This window comes from Strongylocentrotus purpuratus, unplaced genomic scaffold (assembly GCF_000002235.5).
Source record: "Strongylocentrotus purpuratus isolate Spur 01 unplaced genomic scaffold, Spur_5.0 spur5_scaffold_10, whole genome shotgun sequence".
In the NCBI taxonomy this organism is placed as follows: Eukaryota; Metazoa; Echinodermata; class Echinoidea; order Camarodonta; family Strongylocentrotidae; genus Strongylocentrotus; species Strongylocentrotus purpuratus.
Window position 1 is genome coordinate 9,352,880 of NW_022145595.1, and position 20,827 is coordinate 9,373,706.

A 20,827-nucleotide genomic window follows, 5' to 3' on the forward strand; every position below is an offset into this window, starting at 1 on the left:
AATTATACTTTTTTATGCCTTTGTTAGAATATTACAAATTCCCCAATTTTTTTTTTTTCCCTTTAATAAAATCATCTTTATTCAATATTGCTTTCGACTTTACAAAACATAACAAAACATAAATGAATATACATATATTATATAATCAATGAAACCAACAACAAAAATATAGCTGATTATACTAGATAATTTTTTTTTTTAAAGCAACACAATGTTTTTCCACCTATCATCAAATGATACAAATTTGTTATTTTTAACATAAATGAATTGTTCAAGAGAACGATAATACCTTAACATGCATTTAAAAGAATTTAGTGAGAGTAGTCAGTACGCATTTGTTGGAAAATATATAGTATTTAGCAAATAAAAATAACAACATTAAATTGATCTCCAACGTTTCCATAAAACCCAAATATGAAATTAATTTTATTCAACGTAACTTTATCTTCTAAAATGAAATGTTGGACATCTGCAATAAACCTTCTAATGATTGGGCAATCCCAAAATAAATGTTCTATAGATTCCACAGAGCTATAACAAAATGAACATAGGTCTGACTGCGAAATGTTTAATAATTTAAGATATTTATTAACACCAACTATACGATGTATTATCTTAAACTGAAAATAACGGATCCATGTAGATAAACATGACCTAACAGGAACTAAGAAAATCTTACCCCAGTCTATGTTTGGGATATTAAACAGAGAATTCCATTTATCTATTGATTTAGGGGGACTAAGAACCTGTTGAACAATTAAATTATGAATATAGCGACATATCTTCGTTACCTTCATTATATTTTTCATCATTTCTTCTTGAGCTGTTAGGTCTGCCTCTGAACCGTTAGGGATATTATTTTTCCAATTATGGGGAATAGCCGTTTCACAGAAAAAAATTCTGTGAAAATTCCCAAATTTACAGTGAGGCAAAAGATGCTTATTTAGAAGCCTTCATGTCAGGGCCTGCAGAACGGCGGGGCTTGGGGGCTCGAGAAAAAAGAAAGAATGCGTGACCTGCCAGTGTCACAAATCAGGTATCAAAATCTGCTCAATTGACCGTGGTGGTGATGCAGATTTTTCTTCTGCCCCTGAGCGTTTTTGCTCATTACGCCACTGCCCCTGGAAGGTGAGCCCCCTGGAATGCTGTCCCCCCCCCCATCCCAAACAGCTCCCGGTCGCGCCTGCCTATTGGTGCTTATGGGCTGTATACAAGGGTTAGGGTTATGTTTCACAGAACCTACTGGGACTACAGGGTGAACAGACTGAAAGAACCTGCCCGTTTGTTAGCCTAGGATTAAACCTTGCTGAAAGTTTGGGTAGGATTACAGTTAGGGACTAATCTGTCAGGCCTATTGGTGCTCATGGCCGTACATACAACACGTTCATGAGTACAGGGGTAGGGTTAGGGTTATGTAAAACTGAACGAAGTGGACTAGCGGGGGTCATTTGTAACCAGACTGGACCAGACTGAAAGGACCTACCTGTTTGTTAGCCTTGAGTGAAATATTGATACCAGTATCTGCCTGCTCACTGACCTCTGGTGTCCAGATAGTGGCCTGCTCAGACCTGTCAAGAGTGATGAGAATAAGAGGTACAAGGAGATAGTTAGAGAGATAGTGAAAAACTTTTTAAAACTCTTACATCCATGAAGAAGAAAAAAGAACATTACTGTTTAATCAACATTCCTCTCATATTATGTATAAATGTATCAGTATTATTCTTTGCATTGGATGATTTTTCATAATATAATGTACAGTCATTATTGTGATGTGTTGTTGTTGATACCTCAAATTCAAATAAAAAAATTCTAATGAATAGAAATTACAATGTCAGTAACGAAAAGAAACAGGGAAAAAATAGTTCACATATATTTTGTTGGGGAGACGCTTTTGTGGATTCATCTTGTGTGTTAAGAGATATAAGTATGAAGTGAATAACAGTACCGCTAATGTCATTTTAATTTGCCTCTGCAACTTTGGGGCAGTGTCCCACGTCATGATGTTTAAATACGGCTAAAATGTAAGGAGGTTCAAGGAAGATAAATTACAGGGTGGCTAGAGCTGTAGAGGAAGTTTCTTGGGCTGATAGTTCCCTGACCACAAGTTTCATAAGACGACTTCCTTTTTCCTGTTTTCGGATCATTTTACAACAAACGGCAGCAGTCCATGTCTGGATATCTTTCCTGCTCGATGACAATTATGTTTCAGTCCCATAGTACTAGATCCTGTGTTTGTGGTTATTGCCATAACTTGGGTATACCAGGATGCAATTATGATATGTACACAATTTTTTGAACCACAAAATGAAAAAAATGACCGCACAGAATATTACATGATATTGTTATTTTCCTGTGTTTGCATCATTTTACGATGAACAGCAGCAATGTTCTTGGTAAATTTCTAATGTCCTATTTGTATTGATATCTTTCCTGCTCAAATGGAAACGTGTCAGTCCTACAGTACCAAATTTCATACAAATTTCAGAGAAATTTGACATATACATACATTAGTTTTATATGCATAGAATGCAAAATGATGTTTATTGTTTTATTACATACTTCCTTGGAATGATTTCTTGTTTGTTCTAATATTCTTGAGAAAAAAATGATAGAAGAATTAAGGTACGACTTAATTGTAAAACTGTTGTTTGTTGTTGTTATTGTTCTTCCATCAAGTATTTGAGGCCTATGTGTATATATAGTTGCTTCAAATCTTCACAGTATAGAGCATAAATCTGAACTGTCAGAGGGTTTGATGAAGCATGATTGCGGAAGGACAAGAAACTGAATTATCAACAATCAAAAGTGTGGATTGTCGTTGAAGTAGTTGCTGTCTATTATTGTTCTTAATTTTATTGGTGATTTTAAACATCACAATATTTCAAGCCCATATGCTCATGAAGTTGCTTCAGATCTTCACAATATAAAGCAAAAATCCAAACTGTCCAATTTAAAATAGAGAGTGTTTGTCAAGGGACAATTCAAGAATTGACTAATTAACAAACAAAGGTGTCAAATGGTGTTGATGTTGTTGTTGTTTATTGTTTTATTTTTATTTGGTGATTTTATACATCATAGTATTTCAGGCCCATGTGTACACAAAGTTGCTTCAGATCTTCACAATATAAAGCATAAAATCTTAACTGTCAGATTGAAATTGGAGCATGATTGTAGAAGCTAGACAAGGAATTGACTTATTAACAAACAAAGGTGTCAAATGTTGTTGCTGTTTATTTATTTGGTGAATTTAAACATCACAGTATTTTAGGCCAATGTGTACACGTAGTCCCTTCAGATATTCTCAATACAGAACATAAATCTGAACTGTCAGAGGTTTTAATGGAGCATTATTGTGGAAGGACAAGAATTGACCTATTAATGAACAAAAGTGTGAAATGTTGTATATATTTATTTATTTGGTGATTTTAAATAGCACAGTATTTCAGGCCCATGTGTACACGTAGTTGCTTCAGATCTTTACAATATGGAGCATAAATCTGAACTGTCAGATGGTTCAATGGAGCGTAATTGTGGAAGGACATGAATTGACTAATGTTTATTTATTTGATCATTTTCAACATCACAACATTTCAGGCCCATGTGTACACATAGTCGCTTCAGATCTTCCCAATATAGAGCATATATCTGAACTAGCTGTCAGAGGGTATAATGGAGGGTGATTTGGCCAGGACAAGGGATTGAGCTGGACAAGATCCCAACAAGGAGGAAATTTGATTAGCTCATCTAATCTTCTCTGTCAATATTTATATCTTGGCTGATTCATCGCCCCTCCATCTTGGAACAGAAGTCATTGTAAATCTGACCCTAAACTGACAGCGCTCGATATGGCATAGCCTTTACAATAAAGGCTCGTTCAGATATGGTATGAAGTGGCAAAACCACAGCGTTTTTCTTTTTTATGATGACGTGAAGTACAGAAGTCATTGTAAATCTGACCCTAAACTGACAGCGCTCCGACATGTCATAGTCTTGATCATAAAGGCTAGTTCAGATATGATATGAGGCGGCAAAACCACAGCGTTTTTCTTTTTTATGATGACGTGAAGTGTAGTACGCTTCAGAATTTCTGTATCTTATATCAAAGAGCTCAGTGATGAATGTCCTTTGTTGCATGAACTTGCCATTCATTTACACCTAAAAAAAAATCTGACAGGTTTTTTTACAGTGGTTTACCGTAGCATATGTGAACAGGCCTGTAAGTTTAGGGAGATTAAACCAGAACTTTTGTATGCATTCAATATTCAAAAATTTGTGAGTTTTTTTTATTAACAAAAGATTCATGCCACACAAAAAATGTCACAAATGACAACAATTTATTTCATTCAGATCATGAAAATTTCTATATATATATATATATATTAGCCTTAATTGAAAACAGCCCTTTTCTGAACAATCTGTGAAAGTTTCAAGTTGCAAGAGTTTTTTTTTTTAACAGTATAAACATGGAATATTGTTGATTTCATTATGATTATTATCATTGAATATTTAGTAGTTCAAATAGAGTGCAAAGTGGTAAAACTTAGGTTCACTGACTTACATGTACTGTCATAAGGGTGGAGACCACACCCCCCCCCCCCCCCAGAAAAATAAATACAGAAAGAAAGAAAAGTGAATAAAGATATAAAATAAAATGCATTAAAACAAAATCAACCTTCACTACATCCTTTATGCAGCGCCTTAATCGGTTAACTTTTCCTTTATTATATTCAAGTAAATGAGGGAGTGGTGTTTCGGATATCATACAAGGACCTTGTTATTGACAAGTTTCCCTTCCTGCATCCTTCCTGTATCTAGTCAGCTACCAACTGAAGTTTGGCAGCTATACCAATGGAAGATCTTAGGGTGCATTTATCAACTCTTTTCTAGCCTATAATTAGCGTTTTCAAATGTGATTCATGCAAATTTGCATGTTGATAAACGCAAGCAGAGAGAGAGAGAGAGAGAGAGGGGGGGGGGATGGGGGCAGAGATAGATAGACAGATAGGCAGACAGACAGATATATAGATAGAAAGATAGACAGATACAGATAGAGAAGGTGGGATATAAGATATTACTTTGAAGTTGTAATCATTTGACGAGACACTCATTGTGTGTGAGCAATAAAATGCAATTTTCACCAGCAGCGCATCTGCTTCTTCATGGCCCCCTCATCAGTTACGGCTGGCTGCGTAAAGGTACAGCTTGCAATATGTTAACCTACTCAACGTAGCAGATTTGTTTACTTGACTTGTCTATGGCTGCAACAAGATCAGCGTGTCATTACATCAGTGGATGATCTTCTGCTATTCATATCACATTTAAAGCTGCAGTGCAGGATTAGATTAGTTTGAAGGCGCAAAACCCATGTCAGTAACAGTTCCTGCAGTATGAGACTACAACAGGCTTTGTACGTTAGAGGTATCGTTTAATAATGTTAAATCCGAGATGCACGCCCCTACGTGTTATCAGTGTCTGTGATATGGTGTAATATTGAAGCCCTAAAAAATTGAGCTTCAAAATTATCATGAAGTGCCTCAAAAAGTAAAAATCTTTGAGTGACCGGTTTTACCATACGCATTTTCCCCAATAGAAGTGTTATAAAAACCGTTAGGAAAACAGACAATTTGATTTTGATTTCCAATCATAAATATCTTGATAATCAGACAGGCTATAGGCTTGTAAAAGTCATGGGGTTCCTGACTGACCCAAGGTTTATAATTACCATCGCAGCATGAGCTAAATCCAGGATTTTGTTTCAGAATCTGAGACAATGTTACCGAGGCTCTTTAAAGCTGCAGTGCAGGATTAGATTAGCTTGAAGGCGCAAAACCCTTGTCAGTAACACTGTCTGCACCGTGAGGCTACAGCAGGCTCTGTACTTATATAAATAGGCAACTCCTGAGACAGCCAGAGACTGACATATCTAGGCTCTGGGATGTATGATTTGTGGTAAAGTGTCAAATTGATGTCTGTTCTTGCAGACTAAGATTGGATAGGCTGTTGGGGGAGTCTGAGAGATTTCAATCATTCCATCCCAATATTCACTATACAGCATAACTGAGACACCTTACACAAAATAAGGACTGAGGGAGGGGGCAACCTGAACAAAAATTATCATAATAATAACAATAATTATAACCAAAAAAATACTAAAAAGTCTATGACAAGCAACCCAAAACGTTTTCTTTCAATTTTTCATGTGGGGGAGGGGGGGGGGGGGGGGGGGGGGGGGGGTTACATAAGTATTGGCTGATTTCCTTCTGTATTGAGGGGGGGGGGAATGGGACATATGCCTTCTATGACCCCCCTCACCAATCTTCCTTTTGATACTTTACTGCCTACATAAATAGTAAATGATTATGTATACAGGCGATGACAATGTTCATGCATTTCAACATGTACGTATCCCCCCCCCCCCCCCCAACAAAATAATTATAATAATAATTTGAAGAAGTAAAAAAAAAAAAAAAAGGGGGGGGGGGAGGAGTCTATGACAAGCAACCCAAAACATTTTTCATGTGGGGGAGGGAGTTACATAAGTATTGGCTGATTCCTTTTGTATTGAGGCAATGACAATGTTCATGCATTTCAACATGTACGTATGTATGTATACATACATGTAATTAATGAATTTGCATTCTACTAACTAAGTTACACAGTAATCAACAAACAATACTGAAGATGATACTTGAATTTCAAAACCTTCAAGTTAAACATACAAATAGTCAAAGAGGAAGTCTTTTTTGGTGAGGAAGTAACGCAGACATATTTCATTTCGAGCAATGTGCTTAATTTTGATGGATTCAGGAAGTATCTATGTCAAGCTGATCTTTTTATTACCCATAACAACCCTTATCCTATGGGGGAAAGTCTAGAAATACTTGTGATGTCTGTATCCTGTAACTGGAAAAGGATCTTCATGCGCACAAACAGTTGACAACTAAATTATTCATACTTCTTGTCCATTTCATGTTGTTGTTGTTTTTTCTAAGAAGAAAAGGTCAAATACAATAATATAATTGTCTAGAAACATTATTCATTCAATTAATTAATGCTTGGATAGTTTCATATAGAAATGATGATTAACATCCGTGTGGGTTGTAATTGACAATATTAATTGCTTCCTAAAAGAGAAATATAAATTCATTTCCTCTCTTCACATCATAATTTACATGAACATGATCATCAATTAATTGTTTAAATAAATTCAGGTACTTCACATATCAACTACTTTTGTTTTGGCTAACCAAAAAGTACGAAAAATAAAAGTAATATTTAGTCTCATAAATTAAGACGAATACAATAAGTGAGAGCTTAGTTTCATATCTATCACTGGTATGTACAATTAATACACATTGAGTGTCTAGAGTATGTATGTAGGTATGTAATTAATCTTATGAAGAGAATATTGGTAGATATATCCATTTTGTAGTACTTCAGTGTATGTTAGATTGAATATCATACTAAAAATGCATGATGAATTCACAAAGGCTGTATATATACTTTGACTTGATCATATTAGAGGGTTTCTTATTAGACAAATTCACAAATAATTTGAAGAAATCATTTCAAGTACAATTTCAATATTGTATTAAGTTCTGAATATGCTTTTATAAAGCAATATGTCATTGTAATGACATAATGTTCATTGATCAATACATGTAAGTGATACACAAAGATACTGTCTGTTTGGAGCCAGAAGGGCTTTAACTTGTATCACAGTTTTAATAAAATCTGATTGCAAGGGATGGTAGGTTTGACAAAAGATCCACCAAATATGGAAAAATATTTCCAAGTAAGGACATCTTCTCAGCCCCCATCTCCCACATTAATCAATGATGCATTCTCCGTCACTCTCAGACCCATACAAGGCTGCATGCATGGAAGAAAGATGCTGGGAGAGAATTAGACCGTGGCAGATTTATGATGTCTAGAAAGAATAGGAATACCGGTAGAATGACTCAAGGTATTCACTTTTTTTTCTTGAGCTCAACATTCTTGTAGCGATGAGTAATCGATATGATGTTGGTCCCAGTGCTCTGGGAGGCAGAGTCAAATGACATCCCAACCACTCACTGCAATGCCAACTCTTCTTCCATTTCAACATCCAACTCCAGATGAAATTTCCTACCTACTCCAAAGGAATTTTCCTACCAACTTCATCATTTATTCTTTATCAAACAAAATTCCAAACGTAAACTGTCATGCGCCGCATCAAGATGATGTGATACTTTGAAGCGTTCGTTTCACATGATTTTACATGACCAATGGAAATTGGAATACTGTCTCTTGTTCCAGTTCAACATTATCTCCATGACATCCCCTACAAACTTCATCATCCTCGACCATACAGAGCAAAGATTGTATCGTCTGTTGAAGCCAGAAGGGCGTAACTGACATAAATGTACTTTGATACAGAGTAACGCCCTTCTGACTCTGAACAGATGATACCGTCTGCCAAGAGACAGAAGGATGTAAACCTCTGTCAAATCCATACTTGTATCTTAAAGGGATCAGGTAACTGTGTCTCAGATTCTGAAACAAAATCCTGGATTTAGCTCATGCTGCAATAATAATTATTTACCTGTAGGTCAGTCAGGAACCCCATGACTTTTACAAGCCGATCGCCTGTCTGATTATCAAGATATTTATGATTGGAAATCAAAAACAAATTTTGTGTTTGCCTAACGGGTTTCATAACACTACAGTCTATTGGGGGAAACGAGTATGGTAAAACCGTTCACTCAAAGATTTTTTATTTTTTGAGGCATTTCTTGATCATTTTGAAGCGGAATGATGTTTTTAGGGCTTCAATATTACACCATATCATAGACACTGATAACACGTAGGGCCATGCATATCAGGTTTAACATTGTTAAACGATGCCTTTAAAGCCCTTCTCACTCTCAGCAGACTCACTTTAGTTACAGGAAATGAATTTACACTGCACAAAGTCTTTACAAAATTTTACAAGTGAGTAAGTGAGTACCAGTAGTGGTAACAGGAATGCCAACTCTTGTTCATTTCTACATCAGCTCATGGCCTTCTTCTATCAACTCTTCATCATCAGAAATACCGAGAGTACCCATCATGTTGAAACTTTCAAGGTGAAGAATGGAATGCTGACCCTTGATCAGTTCACCATCAACACCATGGGATTCTCATATCTTCATCAGGGTCATTTCATAAAGTTGGGGCAAAAAATATGACGGTGTTCATGTAACGTAGGTATGAGCTCTTCTACTACACATGGAAGATGAAATTATCTGTTGAAGATTTTTATGCAATGCATAGTAGTGCCCTGCCAGAATCGTTCCTGTTTCAGTTGCTTTTCTTCAAAATCTTTGCTTAGTACACATTTCTCTTTTTACCAGCGTTACATGGACACCATATTCATATAACATTACATAAACTTTGGGTCCATGATATTGATAAAGCATGAAGCTTGAGGACTTCTGGATATAAGTGGCTATGCTTTTTATGGAAAACTTAAAGATAAACTTGAGTTCTGGTAATGCGATTGCATTGTGAAAGAAAAGGTGTGGAATGGATCAGAAAAGTTGATCATATAGCATGTAAGTAATGGTGTGTAATGCAAGGTTCTGCAGTCATCAAAATCATCATAAATTTGGCAGTCTTGGTAAAGTAACAATCACTTACACGGAAAGATGTACATGGGACAACACATATGGTGTCGGGGCTAGTACTACCCTGATTTCCTTATCTTTCTATGCTCATTACTCAGCCGGTATACATTTTCTTTCAAAATTGTTTGGCACATGACATTTATTTGTAATCTTGAACATTCAGTGTAAGTTTCGTTAGTTTTTGTGAGAATTCATTTTCTTTTTTTACCAGAACTCAAGTTTATCTTTAATTTGAGCAAACATTGTTACAATTGATAGGGGACATAGTTTTTCACTTCTGGTATGTCACAAAAAGTGATCCAACTTTCTTGACAGACCCATCACTCACCATCATGTAAAGCAAAGATAATATTGAAGGAATTCTTTAACAATGAGTGACATACAATACATCTTAAATGGTATGTTGTACATTTACATGTAGCAGCCAATAAAAAACATTGATATGGTTAAGAATTGATTTCAGGTTGATCCTAAAAAGTAGTTTGATGAGTCATTCCACCAGTGCACTCTCCTTTATTACGCTCTGGTCAATTATTAACAGAATGCTGCATTGCAAAGTGAATAGATACTTACATGAGTACAGCCTCGTCAATCAACGTAACACAAATGGAATTACAAATTCTCTGAGGTATCAATCACAGATTGAACAAGTTTGGGGGAAAATAACTTCTGAAATCACTGTTTCCAAGCTACCAGTAAATTTTTGCACATACTCCTGTTAGGCATGTAATCCGAGATTTATGGTGCCTTTGCTCACAGGAGAATGGGTAAGGTGAATCACATTACGTGTCACCACCCCCGCACATGCCAATCCTCATTCATTTTTCTATTTACTTTTTGGGATAATTTTAGAACTTTACGCACCTACATCCTCATTCTTCTTCATCATTCAAGCCTATACTGCATGGCATTGAGATTAATTTTGGGTGAGAGAGAGAGACAGAGAGTGAGAGAGAGACAGAGAGACAGACAGACAGAGAGAGAGAGAGAAAGAGAGAGAGTGAGAGAAAGAGAGAGAGAGCAAGGGAGAGAGAGAGAGAGCAAGGGAGAAAGGAGCAAGGAGAGAGAGAGAGAGAGAGAGAGAGAGAGAGAGAGAGAGGGAAGGAGAGAGAGGGAGAGAGAATGGGAGAGAGAGAGAGAGAGGGAAGGAGAGAGAGGGAGAGAGAATGGGAGAGAGAGAAGAGAGAGAGAGGGGGGGGCTTCGTAGGAGGCTACATGTACATGACCCAATTCCAGGAAAATTGTAAATTTTGTGAATCATTCCACTGGTGGACTTAACTTTATTAGTCATAAATTTTATTACAATTTCTCAACTATGATCAATCACAACTTCTCAACTACAGTATGACCAGCCATAAATCTTCGGAACATATTCCATGAATGCATAGAGTTTACAACGATTTAAGTACATTTAGCATGAACAGGTGTATATCGAACCTGAAATATGAAGATGTGCCACTTCTTAGCAACAAATCTCCATACTTTTCATAACAAGAAAAAAATCTATTGCCGACTTGAGAAATTGCCTACCTTCCTCAAGACTTGCATTTAAAAACAAAGATTGCAAAAGGTCATGTAAATATCTGATACTGATATGTTATAATTTGAAGATATAACACAAGTGGTGTGAGAAGAAGTGTAAACACACATATAGTGAACATGTGCAGCATCAATAGGACTATCCAAGAATAGCACATTCTTTTCACTCCCCGCCATGTCTATATCTCATACAGATAAGTCCATGGAACCCCCAACCCCACACCCCCTTCTTTAGCTATCACTCCCATCATGTCTCAAATAGAATATGACTACATATACATTAATAGCCTATCAATCAATCATGTTGCACAGCTGTGAGCATGTAATGAAAGATAGTTCTCCCCTCTTATATATCCATATCTACATCTCATAAAGATAAGACCAGGATATGACCCCCCCCCCCCCACTCCTTCAAGCCATCCATTCAACATTATTTCTCATTTATCGTAGATGTTCATCAATTAGTCACCTAGCAAAGCCAGCATATAACAATAACTCCCTCTTCCCCTTCCCTTATATCCCCCCATGTCTACATCTCATACATATATCCCCCCACCCCCAAAGTCCCACTACCCCCTCCTTGTCGACCTTCGTTATTACTACTTCTCAATAATGATGGATGCTCACATCAATCCTCTATGAACCACAGCCAATATGGAAAATAAAACTATCCAATATAATTGTCCATCACCATTTTATGGCCCCATGGATAAATACATATATGAAAATGAAATGTTATCCCCCTTCCCACTTCTTTATCCTTCAAACCTTTTATGAACACTATTTCTCAATTAATGATGGATGCCCATAATAGCCTACACATCAATCATCTGGTAGGACATCATATTCTCATAACATTCTATGGTCTCCTTCCATCTCCCCATGTCTACATCTCATGTAGATACAACCAAGGGGACCACAACCCCCCTTCCCCCTCCCCTTCCTCACCATTGTGTACTATTGCTTAATTACAATAAACTGAAGCCCACAGACCCGACCTATCATTTATTTTGTAATATGAAAAAATAGCACATCCACTATCCATCTGTCTCTTTCTCTCTCTCTCTCTCTCTCTCTCTCTGTCATATATCCTGTCTACCTCTCCCCCCCTCTCTCTCTCCTTTCCCCTCTCTCTCTCCTCTCTCTCTCTCTCTCTCTCTCTCTCTCTCTCTCTCTCTCTCTCTCTCTTTACATCTGATATAGAAACATGTAAAAAGGAGGTGACTATCCTCTCTCTGTATCTCACTCTCATCCCCCTCCCTCTCTCTCTCCCTCTCTCTCTCTCTCTCTCTCTGTATCTTTACATCTAATATAGATACAAGTAAAAAGGAGGTGACAAGCCACCAGCCATGCCCACCAACCCCCTTAGCTACCCATCTCCAAGCATTCATTCTATCCTACCCTTCAATTACAATGGATGACCAAATATACCCTAATCCATCATCTAGCCTAGCCAATATATAAACATACTACTCTCTGCCATCCCTGAGGGGTGCTGGATCATTTTGCTATCATGGTATATACATAATTATGCATCTACCATTCCAGCTCTCAATATACTTGTACATAACACGACTGGTTTCAATCTGAATTTGCTTTAGTTTGCTTCAAATTAAAATGTAATGTTTTCTAGTAAAAAATATATTCATCAACATTATAGATTTGTATAATAAAATAAGAAGGTGCCGAACATTTAAAAGTTAGAAACAATGATTCAATTTACACCCTGATTAAAATATCTTCAGAAATCATCATTTTTTTTGTGTATGTGTGTGTGTGTACAAAGGTAAAGAAGACAGAACAAATTTTGAATTCCAACAGTATTTGTTTCAATGCAAGTTGATGTGCTGTAATACATGTATATGAACTCTCTGAATATAAGAGTGGAAATACACCTTTGACAGAGTCATATTGAGGCTCACATTCTTTGGAGTAGAAATCCACATTATTACATGAAGTGGAATCAACTCCCAAAGAGTTATTCATCCACTACTTTTGTAATGGATTCCATTATAACTTGGAGTGGATCAAAAGAACATGTATGTACAACAAACACATACTATAACAGGAATTAGCTCTAGGCAATTGACCGTTTTGCATTCATGACTACCGGTATTTGTTATTATCTGCAGGTCCCATCTTTATGGGCCTACCGTACATTGTAGACACTCATTATCAGATTTATACTACAAATATTGATACTCCCACTTAACGACTACCTCATTAAAACATTCCATGTGGTGTATAGAATGCATGAATGGGACAGGAAGAGATGGCCAACCCCTTCCCTTAGACAAAATTGCTCATCATCTTCCTCACAAAATGTTCCAAAAGAAATGTTTAAATTGTTCAGTACCAGGATACATCAAACACAGTGGCAAAGAAACAGAGAGAGAAAAAAAGAAAGAGAGAGGGAGAGAGAGAGAGAGAGAGAGAGAGAGATGGGGATAGGGGAGGGAAAGATGGGGAGAGGCGGGGAGAGATGCGCATGAAAAGAGGGAGACAGAGAGACAGACACACAGAGAGGAGTAAAACCTCAGGAATGTGGGAAGTGGGTGTGAGGATTTCAGCTGAGAAGAACCACATGAATAGATTTACTGACATTCTTCAAAAGTTCATGCTTCTTCAAAAAATAGATTGTTGTGGTGTAAAAATACATAAGCAACATTCTTCAAGAATAATTTTATTATTTATTTGAACATATTTCATCAGGACAACAAGATCAGAAAGGAGTGGTAATATCATCTGCTGAGAGCGAGAAGGGCATAAACTGTGTACAATCATATAACGTAATGCCGTTTTGGCTCAAACTCTATGAAAAGTACCATAATGCATTTTGGCTCTCAACAAGAAACGGTTAGATCAGGGGTCAGAAAATAACAAACAGGACGATTTTATTCAAGTCAAATCAGAGTGGGGGTGTGAAAGTTCAGCAAAAAGAAAAAGAAGTATCCATCAAAATATCATGCCCACCACTCACAAAGATTTTGAAAGATTTCCAACTGTTTTAACATTAGGAGAGGATGAAGAGACATTTTCTTAACTTTAACTGTTATCCCAATTTGCTCAATATAAGAGGAATACTTCAGTCAGATTCTTTCAAATTAAAGTCAAACCTGCTTTAGAGACTTCCTTTATAGAAATACCGCCTGTCCATATACATGTAGGCCACATTTGTTTCCCTTGAAAATAGTTTCTCATTGAAACGTGAACTAAAGAAACCTGTACATAAAGACCACCTGCCTTTAAACTTACACCACTTTTCTTGTCTCCCTTGAGCGGTCATTATATACAGGTTTCACAGTAGTATGTTCATATATTAATTACCACAGTAACACAGTCATATTCATGTACATGTGGGCCATCTATGCTGTATACAATTATCTTTATTAATCAAGCTTCCTTCTTGAGATCTGACTTGGTATTGATCCAAAAAAGAGCCATCTTAATTGGCTATCCTCCTAAGGTTTGTCCAAGCTGGAAACACCTTTGAAATGACCATGAATGTTGAGTTGTCATCAAAACATTGTGTCTTCTTTGGCCTCATTGGTCATCATTTATCACAAAACAATGCCCTCCACCACCCCCCCCCCCTCCCCACCTCTCCAAATGGAAATGTTGAATATGGATTTGAGCATTGATATGTTCAAATGAATTTTTGCATACATGTACGTGTTATCAAGCATTTAAGCATGTCATTGTCATGGTTTCTCGATGTGAAAACATGTCAAAGAAGTCAGCCAAAGATTGATGTGTAATGTGAACAAGTTTTGTGTACATTAAGTATCCACTAAACCTTGATCAACAAAAATCATAGAGGCATGGCATTCCAAATGGATTTAAACCTTTATAATGTAACCAAGGCTCAATATTCTACTAACAAGAAAGAAAGAATAGTGTGTATGAAGGCATTGTAAGCATAACCTTAAGTTATGAAAAGAAATACTGGAAATAGAAATCCTTCCTTTACAAGTGCAAGTCACTGCATACATTGACATTGTTCAATAATATGCAGACTGACAATAATTCAAGAGTAAAATAAATATTGACAATTACAGCGATTCTCTACGATAGAAATTAGCATTAAAATAAATTCTAACAGGTCGTGACTGTCGTGACAATGCAATCATTTTGTTTAAATACGACACACAAAGCCCAAGGTCACTTGAACACTGATTTGTGTTTATATTGGAAACTTTACTGGTAGTATGTGTTCATAAGGTCATTCTATTTTTAACCTGTCAAAATTAGCCAACCAATAACATTAAAATAAATCTCAGCAGGTTTAATGGTAATGCAATCGTAATGTGCAAATACTAACTCACATATGAATGGTTTATCAAACAGGCGTATTCCGAAAATACGACACACATGGTTGAATGTTATTTGAAGAATGAATGTGTTTGAATTGGTAAAACGACTGAAATTTTGTGTTCGCAGGCTACTTTTTCTTCACTCAATTAACAATTTCACAAAAGCAACATCAAAGTAAGTGTTGACAGGTCAATGCTATCATACACAAGCCTTTTATTAACCGGGCGCCGGGCGATTTTTACCCCCCGGTCCCTGACTTTTGGCGCCCGGTAAGACGGGGAAAATGAGTACCGGGCGCCGGTCATTTTTTATTTCTGGCGCCCGGTCTGGGAGAATTAACATTCTCTGTTTCATAAACTTCCACATGTCTAGCACTTAATGTTCACAAATGTGACAAAAACTTACTTGATACGAGTAAAATGTGGACTGAATGAACCCTAACAAATCATTTTATAATGAGAATCCTAATTAAAATCGCCCAGAAACAATTGCAGCACGAATACGAGCGCAATCCTACTCCTAGCGCCACTGCTATGGGGGCTATAGCAGCGGCGTGCAGACCGCTAGCTGAGATCGAGAGTACGCGAACAACACTCTCACTCCGTCTAAAAGTTTGACTGTGCGAACGTGGTTAGCGGCTGGCTGTGAGAACGAGCATATGCATAGTTTCGCTATTGCTTTGTTTTGGCGATTCCTGTAGCGCGCACTCATTTACATTGCACACAATACAGGGGATGTACACCACTCAAAGACGAGAGCATTTCCCCAGGCCATGCATACACACACAAATGACATAATCAGTGCACTGCACTACACACACAGTGTCAGTACAACAAAGTCCCGATGTAACTTCCAAAAATCCATCCCAAAAGCCAAATTTTGCTGTCAAAAATGCGGAATCGGAGCCATATTTCCAAAGCTCACGGGGGTTTAGCCCAGTTTTAAGAAACAACTTCACCAAAAAAGCGCTAAAAATCAAGAAATCAGCGATTTTGTTACCAGTTTTTTCGCCTATCGCATGCCCTTCGAATGTGATGGTATCTTCAAAAAGTCAAATGAAAAACGAACACCGGACCTGCTGATGCATTGACTTTATGTACAAAGTTTATTGCAACTCCAGACTTGCCTTGATTCGACCGCAATTAAGCACCAATGGGTGCCGCACCTTGGGCATAGAACATCATCGTGTGTTGCGCCGCAATTCAGCGACCTTCGTACTCATTGACTAAAATTCTGTGATGTTTTAAATAATGGATTTTTCTGATAAAATAGGTAATATTTAACAAATATTTTTTTTTTAATTTTCTAATTTTTTTCTAATTTTTTTTAATTATTATTTTTGTTATTTTTTTTTAAGCGACAGGTCGGCCGCTCTCAATGATTGAATGCGTTTTTATTCAAAGAAACATAAATGCAATAGCATTGTATAGGGAAAATAACAAAAACGTAAAACAGGCAAAATCTGTTTTTTCACCTAAAATATGAATATGTTTTTTGAAAGTGACAGGTTGACAGCTCTGCATGAAAAAAATTGTAAAAATAATTTAATTCCCCCCTTCCTAACATTTTTCAATTTTTGCATTTAACAGCATGAAAATAGTATTAAACATGAACCACAACAACAACTACAAATGACAGATTTATCCAAGGTATGAGTGATTTAATATTAGAGTGCTCAACATTTAAACTAGAAATTAAACTACCGTATGTATAAATAAAAGGTAACGGTTAACAAATAATTTAAAGGAATACATATTTTCATCAATTTTGGAAACGGCTCCTGGTCCTGGAAAACGGCTCCCGGTCCTCTAAAAAATTTAAGGACCGGGAGCCGCTTTTTCAGATATTTGGCTCCCGGTCTGCTTTGACTTAATAAAAGGCTTGATCATACAATGAAAGGTGGATTGTTTGGAATAGCACCTTTGTTGAATACCTTAGATGTAGGCTCTAAGTCTAATATGTCACATTCTGAAGAAAAATAAATCAGGTCAAATCAATTTTTCACATACTTTAAAAGTTACAGAACTTGGTAACGGTATTGTTAAAGAATTTATTAAGCAAATTGTAAGTTTGAGAGACAGAAGAATATTCCAGCTCTGGATAGATGACAGAGGTCTGACATTAGCAGTTGAAGGTCATCTGAAAGCGTACAAGTAAACATACAAGTAAACATGCTGATATTGGAAACACTACTGGTAGTGTAACTGATACCGGTATCCTGGTCTAGATGAGTGTGTTCATATGGCTGAAGATTCTCCACGCAATCATGAACAGCTGGAACAGCATTGACAAGATTATCCACACTTCATTTAGAAACGTGATGTGATATAAACCTTTGTTACCTTTAGTACATTAATCTTTTTCAATTAATGAGATTTAAATGTATGTCATACATGTGTTATGACTTCAACAGAAATGCCCCCTTCGATGGAAATAAGTGACACACCCCCTTGGCACTGTCTTCATAATAATACACAGACCTTACATGCATACATATCCCTGTATGCACTTTTACATAATTTTCAAATGTATACAGAAAAGACAACATAATGTAAAAGAGAACTTGAGTAATGAGGCCTTTAACAGTCCTAGGTTTTTTTAAGAAGAACAAAGCCTCCCAAACGGATAGATTTGTTACTATATTTACCAACTTCAACATGTACATGAAAACTCAAAGAAATTTTGACAAAATATCAGGGGGGGGGGCACTTATCCAAACTTCTCATGGATTTTACAAACTTGTGTTGTTGAATAATGTGTGTTCAGAGCCAGAAGGGCATAAAGTATATGAGTTAACACCCTTCTGGCCCTAAACAGATGATGCATACATGTTTACAAGCTAATACTTCACTTAACACTGAGACATTGTACAAAGAACATGTGTTACCAATAGGCAGTATGTCTTTATTGCCGCAAACAAACAGGAGTACATGCAATAACCTCCCAAATGAATGAAGTCTGCCAAATGGAATACACCTACTGGGACTTTAGCCTGGCTCCAAGCCAGAAATAGTTTTTTGGTTGATGAAATGAAAATGGTTTAAAGGAGAGAGTCCAGTCTGATATCAAATTGATAACACTAATAAAATGCAGAAAAATCAGAACCTCTTGCCCCCCCCCCCCCTGAAAGGTAAAGACTTATCTCGGCTCCGGCTGTCTCATGACAATGAAAGACTGAATGAGAATTGAGCAAGTTATGAAATTTGAAGTTGTTCTAACCCTACATAACTCGGTAACACAAACATCTCCTTAATAAGCTAATTTCTATCTGTTTCATGACAATTAACAAAAAAAGTTATTTTGCACTTTCTATGTAAAGCTGAATTGGTGCTGACCATGGTTTCTGATAGCTGGAAACGTTAACAAAAAATTGCAGATCATAAGGACGCTAGTGCCTTGCCGGGGATTGAACCCACGACCCTTGCATTTCCAGTCAAGTGCTCAAACCACACGACTAGGACACCTCTAGATTAACATGTGCCCTGTGAACGCAAGGTGTAATAAGTCATATCAATGTCCTCTATAGTTTGAAGTCACCGGGATAATATTACCCACTGACATTTAGATGGTGATTAGAAGTCTTGAGCTTTGGTGTTATGGAGGCTGCAAAGAACTTTATAGTATATATACTGAACTATCTAATCATCTAATACATTTCAAACCAAAAACTGCTCATATACAACAGTCTTTAACAATGCAATACTTTTTAAAATCATTTCATATTTCTCATACAATCTCATTGATTTGCAAGACCTTTTCGGTGGCATTTTTTTCTCCATTAGACAAAAGATTCACCCTGTGTCATATGATGGAGCCATAATGTGTTTTCAATTCTATGGATGCCCCTAACTTCACTCGAAGTATTGATCTACTGGTGGTGAAGTTACTGACACATGCATTTTTTATTATATATGTTAACAGTCAGATGGCAACTAAAACATCTTTTAGATGGTTAAACTTTACCTCTAAGAACCTGTGTTATTATCTGCAAATACATGTAGGGCAATTCCACGGTAACGGAAGGACACTCAGACAAGATTTTTGAACTTCAGGTTCATACTAAAAGAACTGTTTTATTAGTATAAGATGTGAAACAGTACAGATATAATACCTATATAAGTGCCTTTAATTCTCCCCCCAAAAATTGTCATTATAGTTAAGTAGTTTAAGAATGTGCATATTAATTATCTCGGTAACGGAAGGACATAAAAATGGACATGGTTTTTCCAGTTAATTAGTGTTTATCCAAACTTTGTGAAGTTGATGAAGCTTTCCACTTGACTGAAACACATTTTGTTCCCCATAGTTTAATACATACTAATAAAACATTTCTTTTAGTATGAACCTGAAGTTCAAAAATCTTGTCTGAGTGTCCTTCTGTTACCGTGGAATTGCCCTGTAGCAAATTTTAGCATTCTATAAAATAAAAATTGGTGAAGACAAAACAAAATTTGCAGCCATAGAGTAGGAGTCTGAAGGGCCCCAATGTTAGAAATAAGCTAATTAATACATTATAAACTTTCATGGGTTATCCTGTATGGTATATACTTTTATTCCTTATATATTCCATGTTATAAAATCAAAATCTCTCACCAAATAAAAATTATTTTACTGTATGTGCATCATCATCAACAACAACAAATATCATCCATAATTATGTGTATGGCTGTTTACATGTAAACAATCAGTCAATCAATCAATAATGTGCTTAATCTGAAGGGTCTCTTCAGTGATGTAACCCCAATATCTGATTACAGAATTATCATTTTGGGTTTAACATTGGGGCTGTATAGGTCATTGTTTTACTTTTGATGAACAGATGAAGAAAGGAGGAATTCCAAATTCAACTGATCATCAGGAGAAGATGTGGACTTAGTGGAATCAAGATGAAATTCAGCAGAAATTATATTTTTAGAAAAAGTAGAAAATCTTCTCTCTCTCTCACACTGATACTTCTATGATGATTTCACTGAGATTCTGTTCATTTTTTATGCATTTCATGTTGTACGGTAATAGAATTCTGAATTTTGTAAAAGTATATTGTTCAATGTTCACTTCAAGCAACAAAACATATTTCTAAAATAAGAAAGAATAATACATTCCTGTTACACGAGAAACACTGTATGTTTATGGACTATCATCTATATGGAATGCACACTGAAAATGTAAATAGCCATGGGCTGGGGAATTACATGGGATTGCATGTGGTAGGATGGGGTGGGGTTGGGATGGGGTGGGGTTGGGATGGTGTGTGTGTGTGGGGTGGGGGTGGTGGTAGTGTGAGGGGGGGGGGGTTACATGTAAGTGTACTGACTTGATATTATCTA

At 36.6% G+C, this 20,827-nt stretch overlaps 1 protein-coding gene across 8 annotated transcripts in view; it reads right to left on the reverse strand.

Annotated features, from left to right (window-relative positions):
* The window catches only part of LOC592242 (PDZ and LIM domain protein 5), a 99,343-nt gene that overhangs the window by 50,703 nt on the left and 27,813 nt on the right, over positions 1-20,827 (reverse strand). For 7 of the 8 annotated variants that reach the window (XM_030979406.1, XM_030979403.1, XM_030979405.1 and 4 more), the window contains exon 3: positions 1,484-1,568. In XM_030979406.1, coding sequence (XP_030835266.1) covers positions 1,484-1,568 — 85 coding nt within the window. Of the gene's footprint in view, positions 1-1,483; positions 1,569-10,220; positions 10,358-20,827 lie in introns of those variants that run through there. The other variant, XM_030979409.1, reaches the window with a different exon arrangement.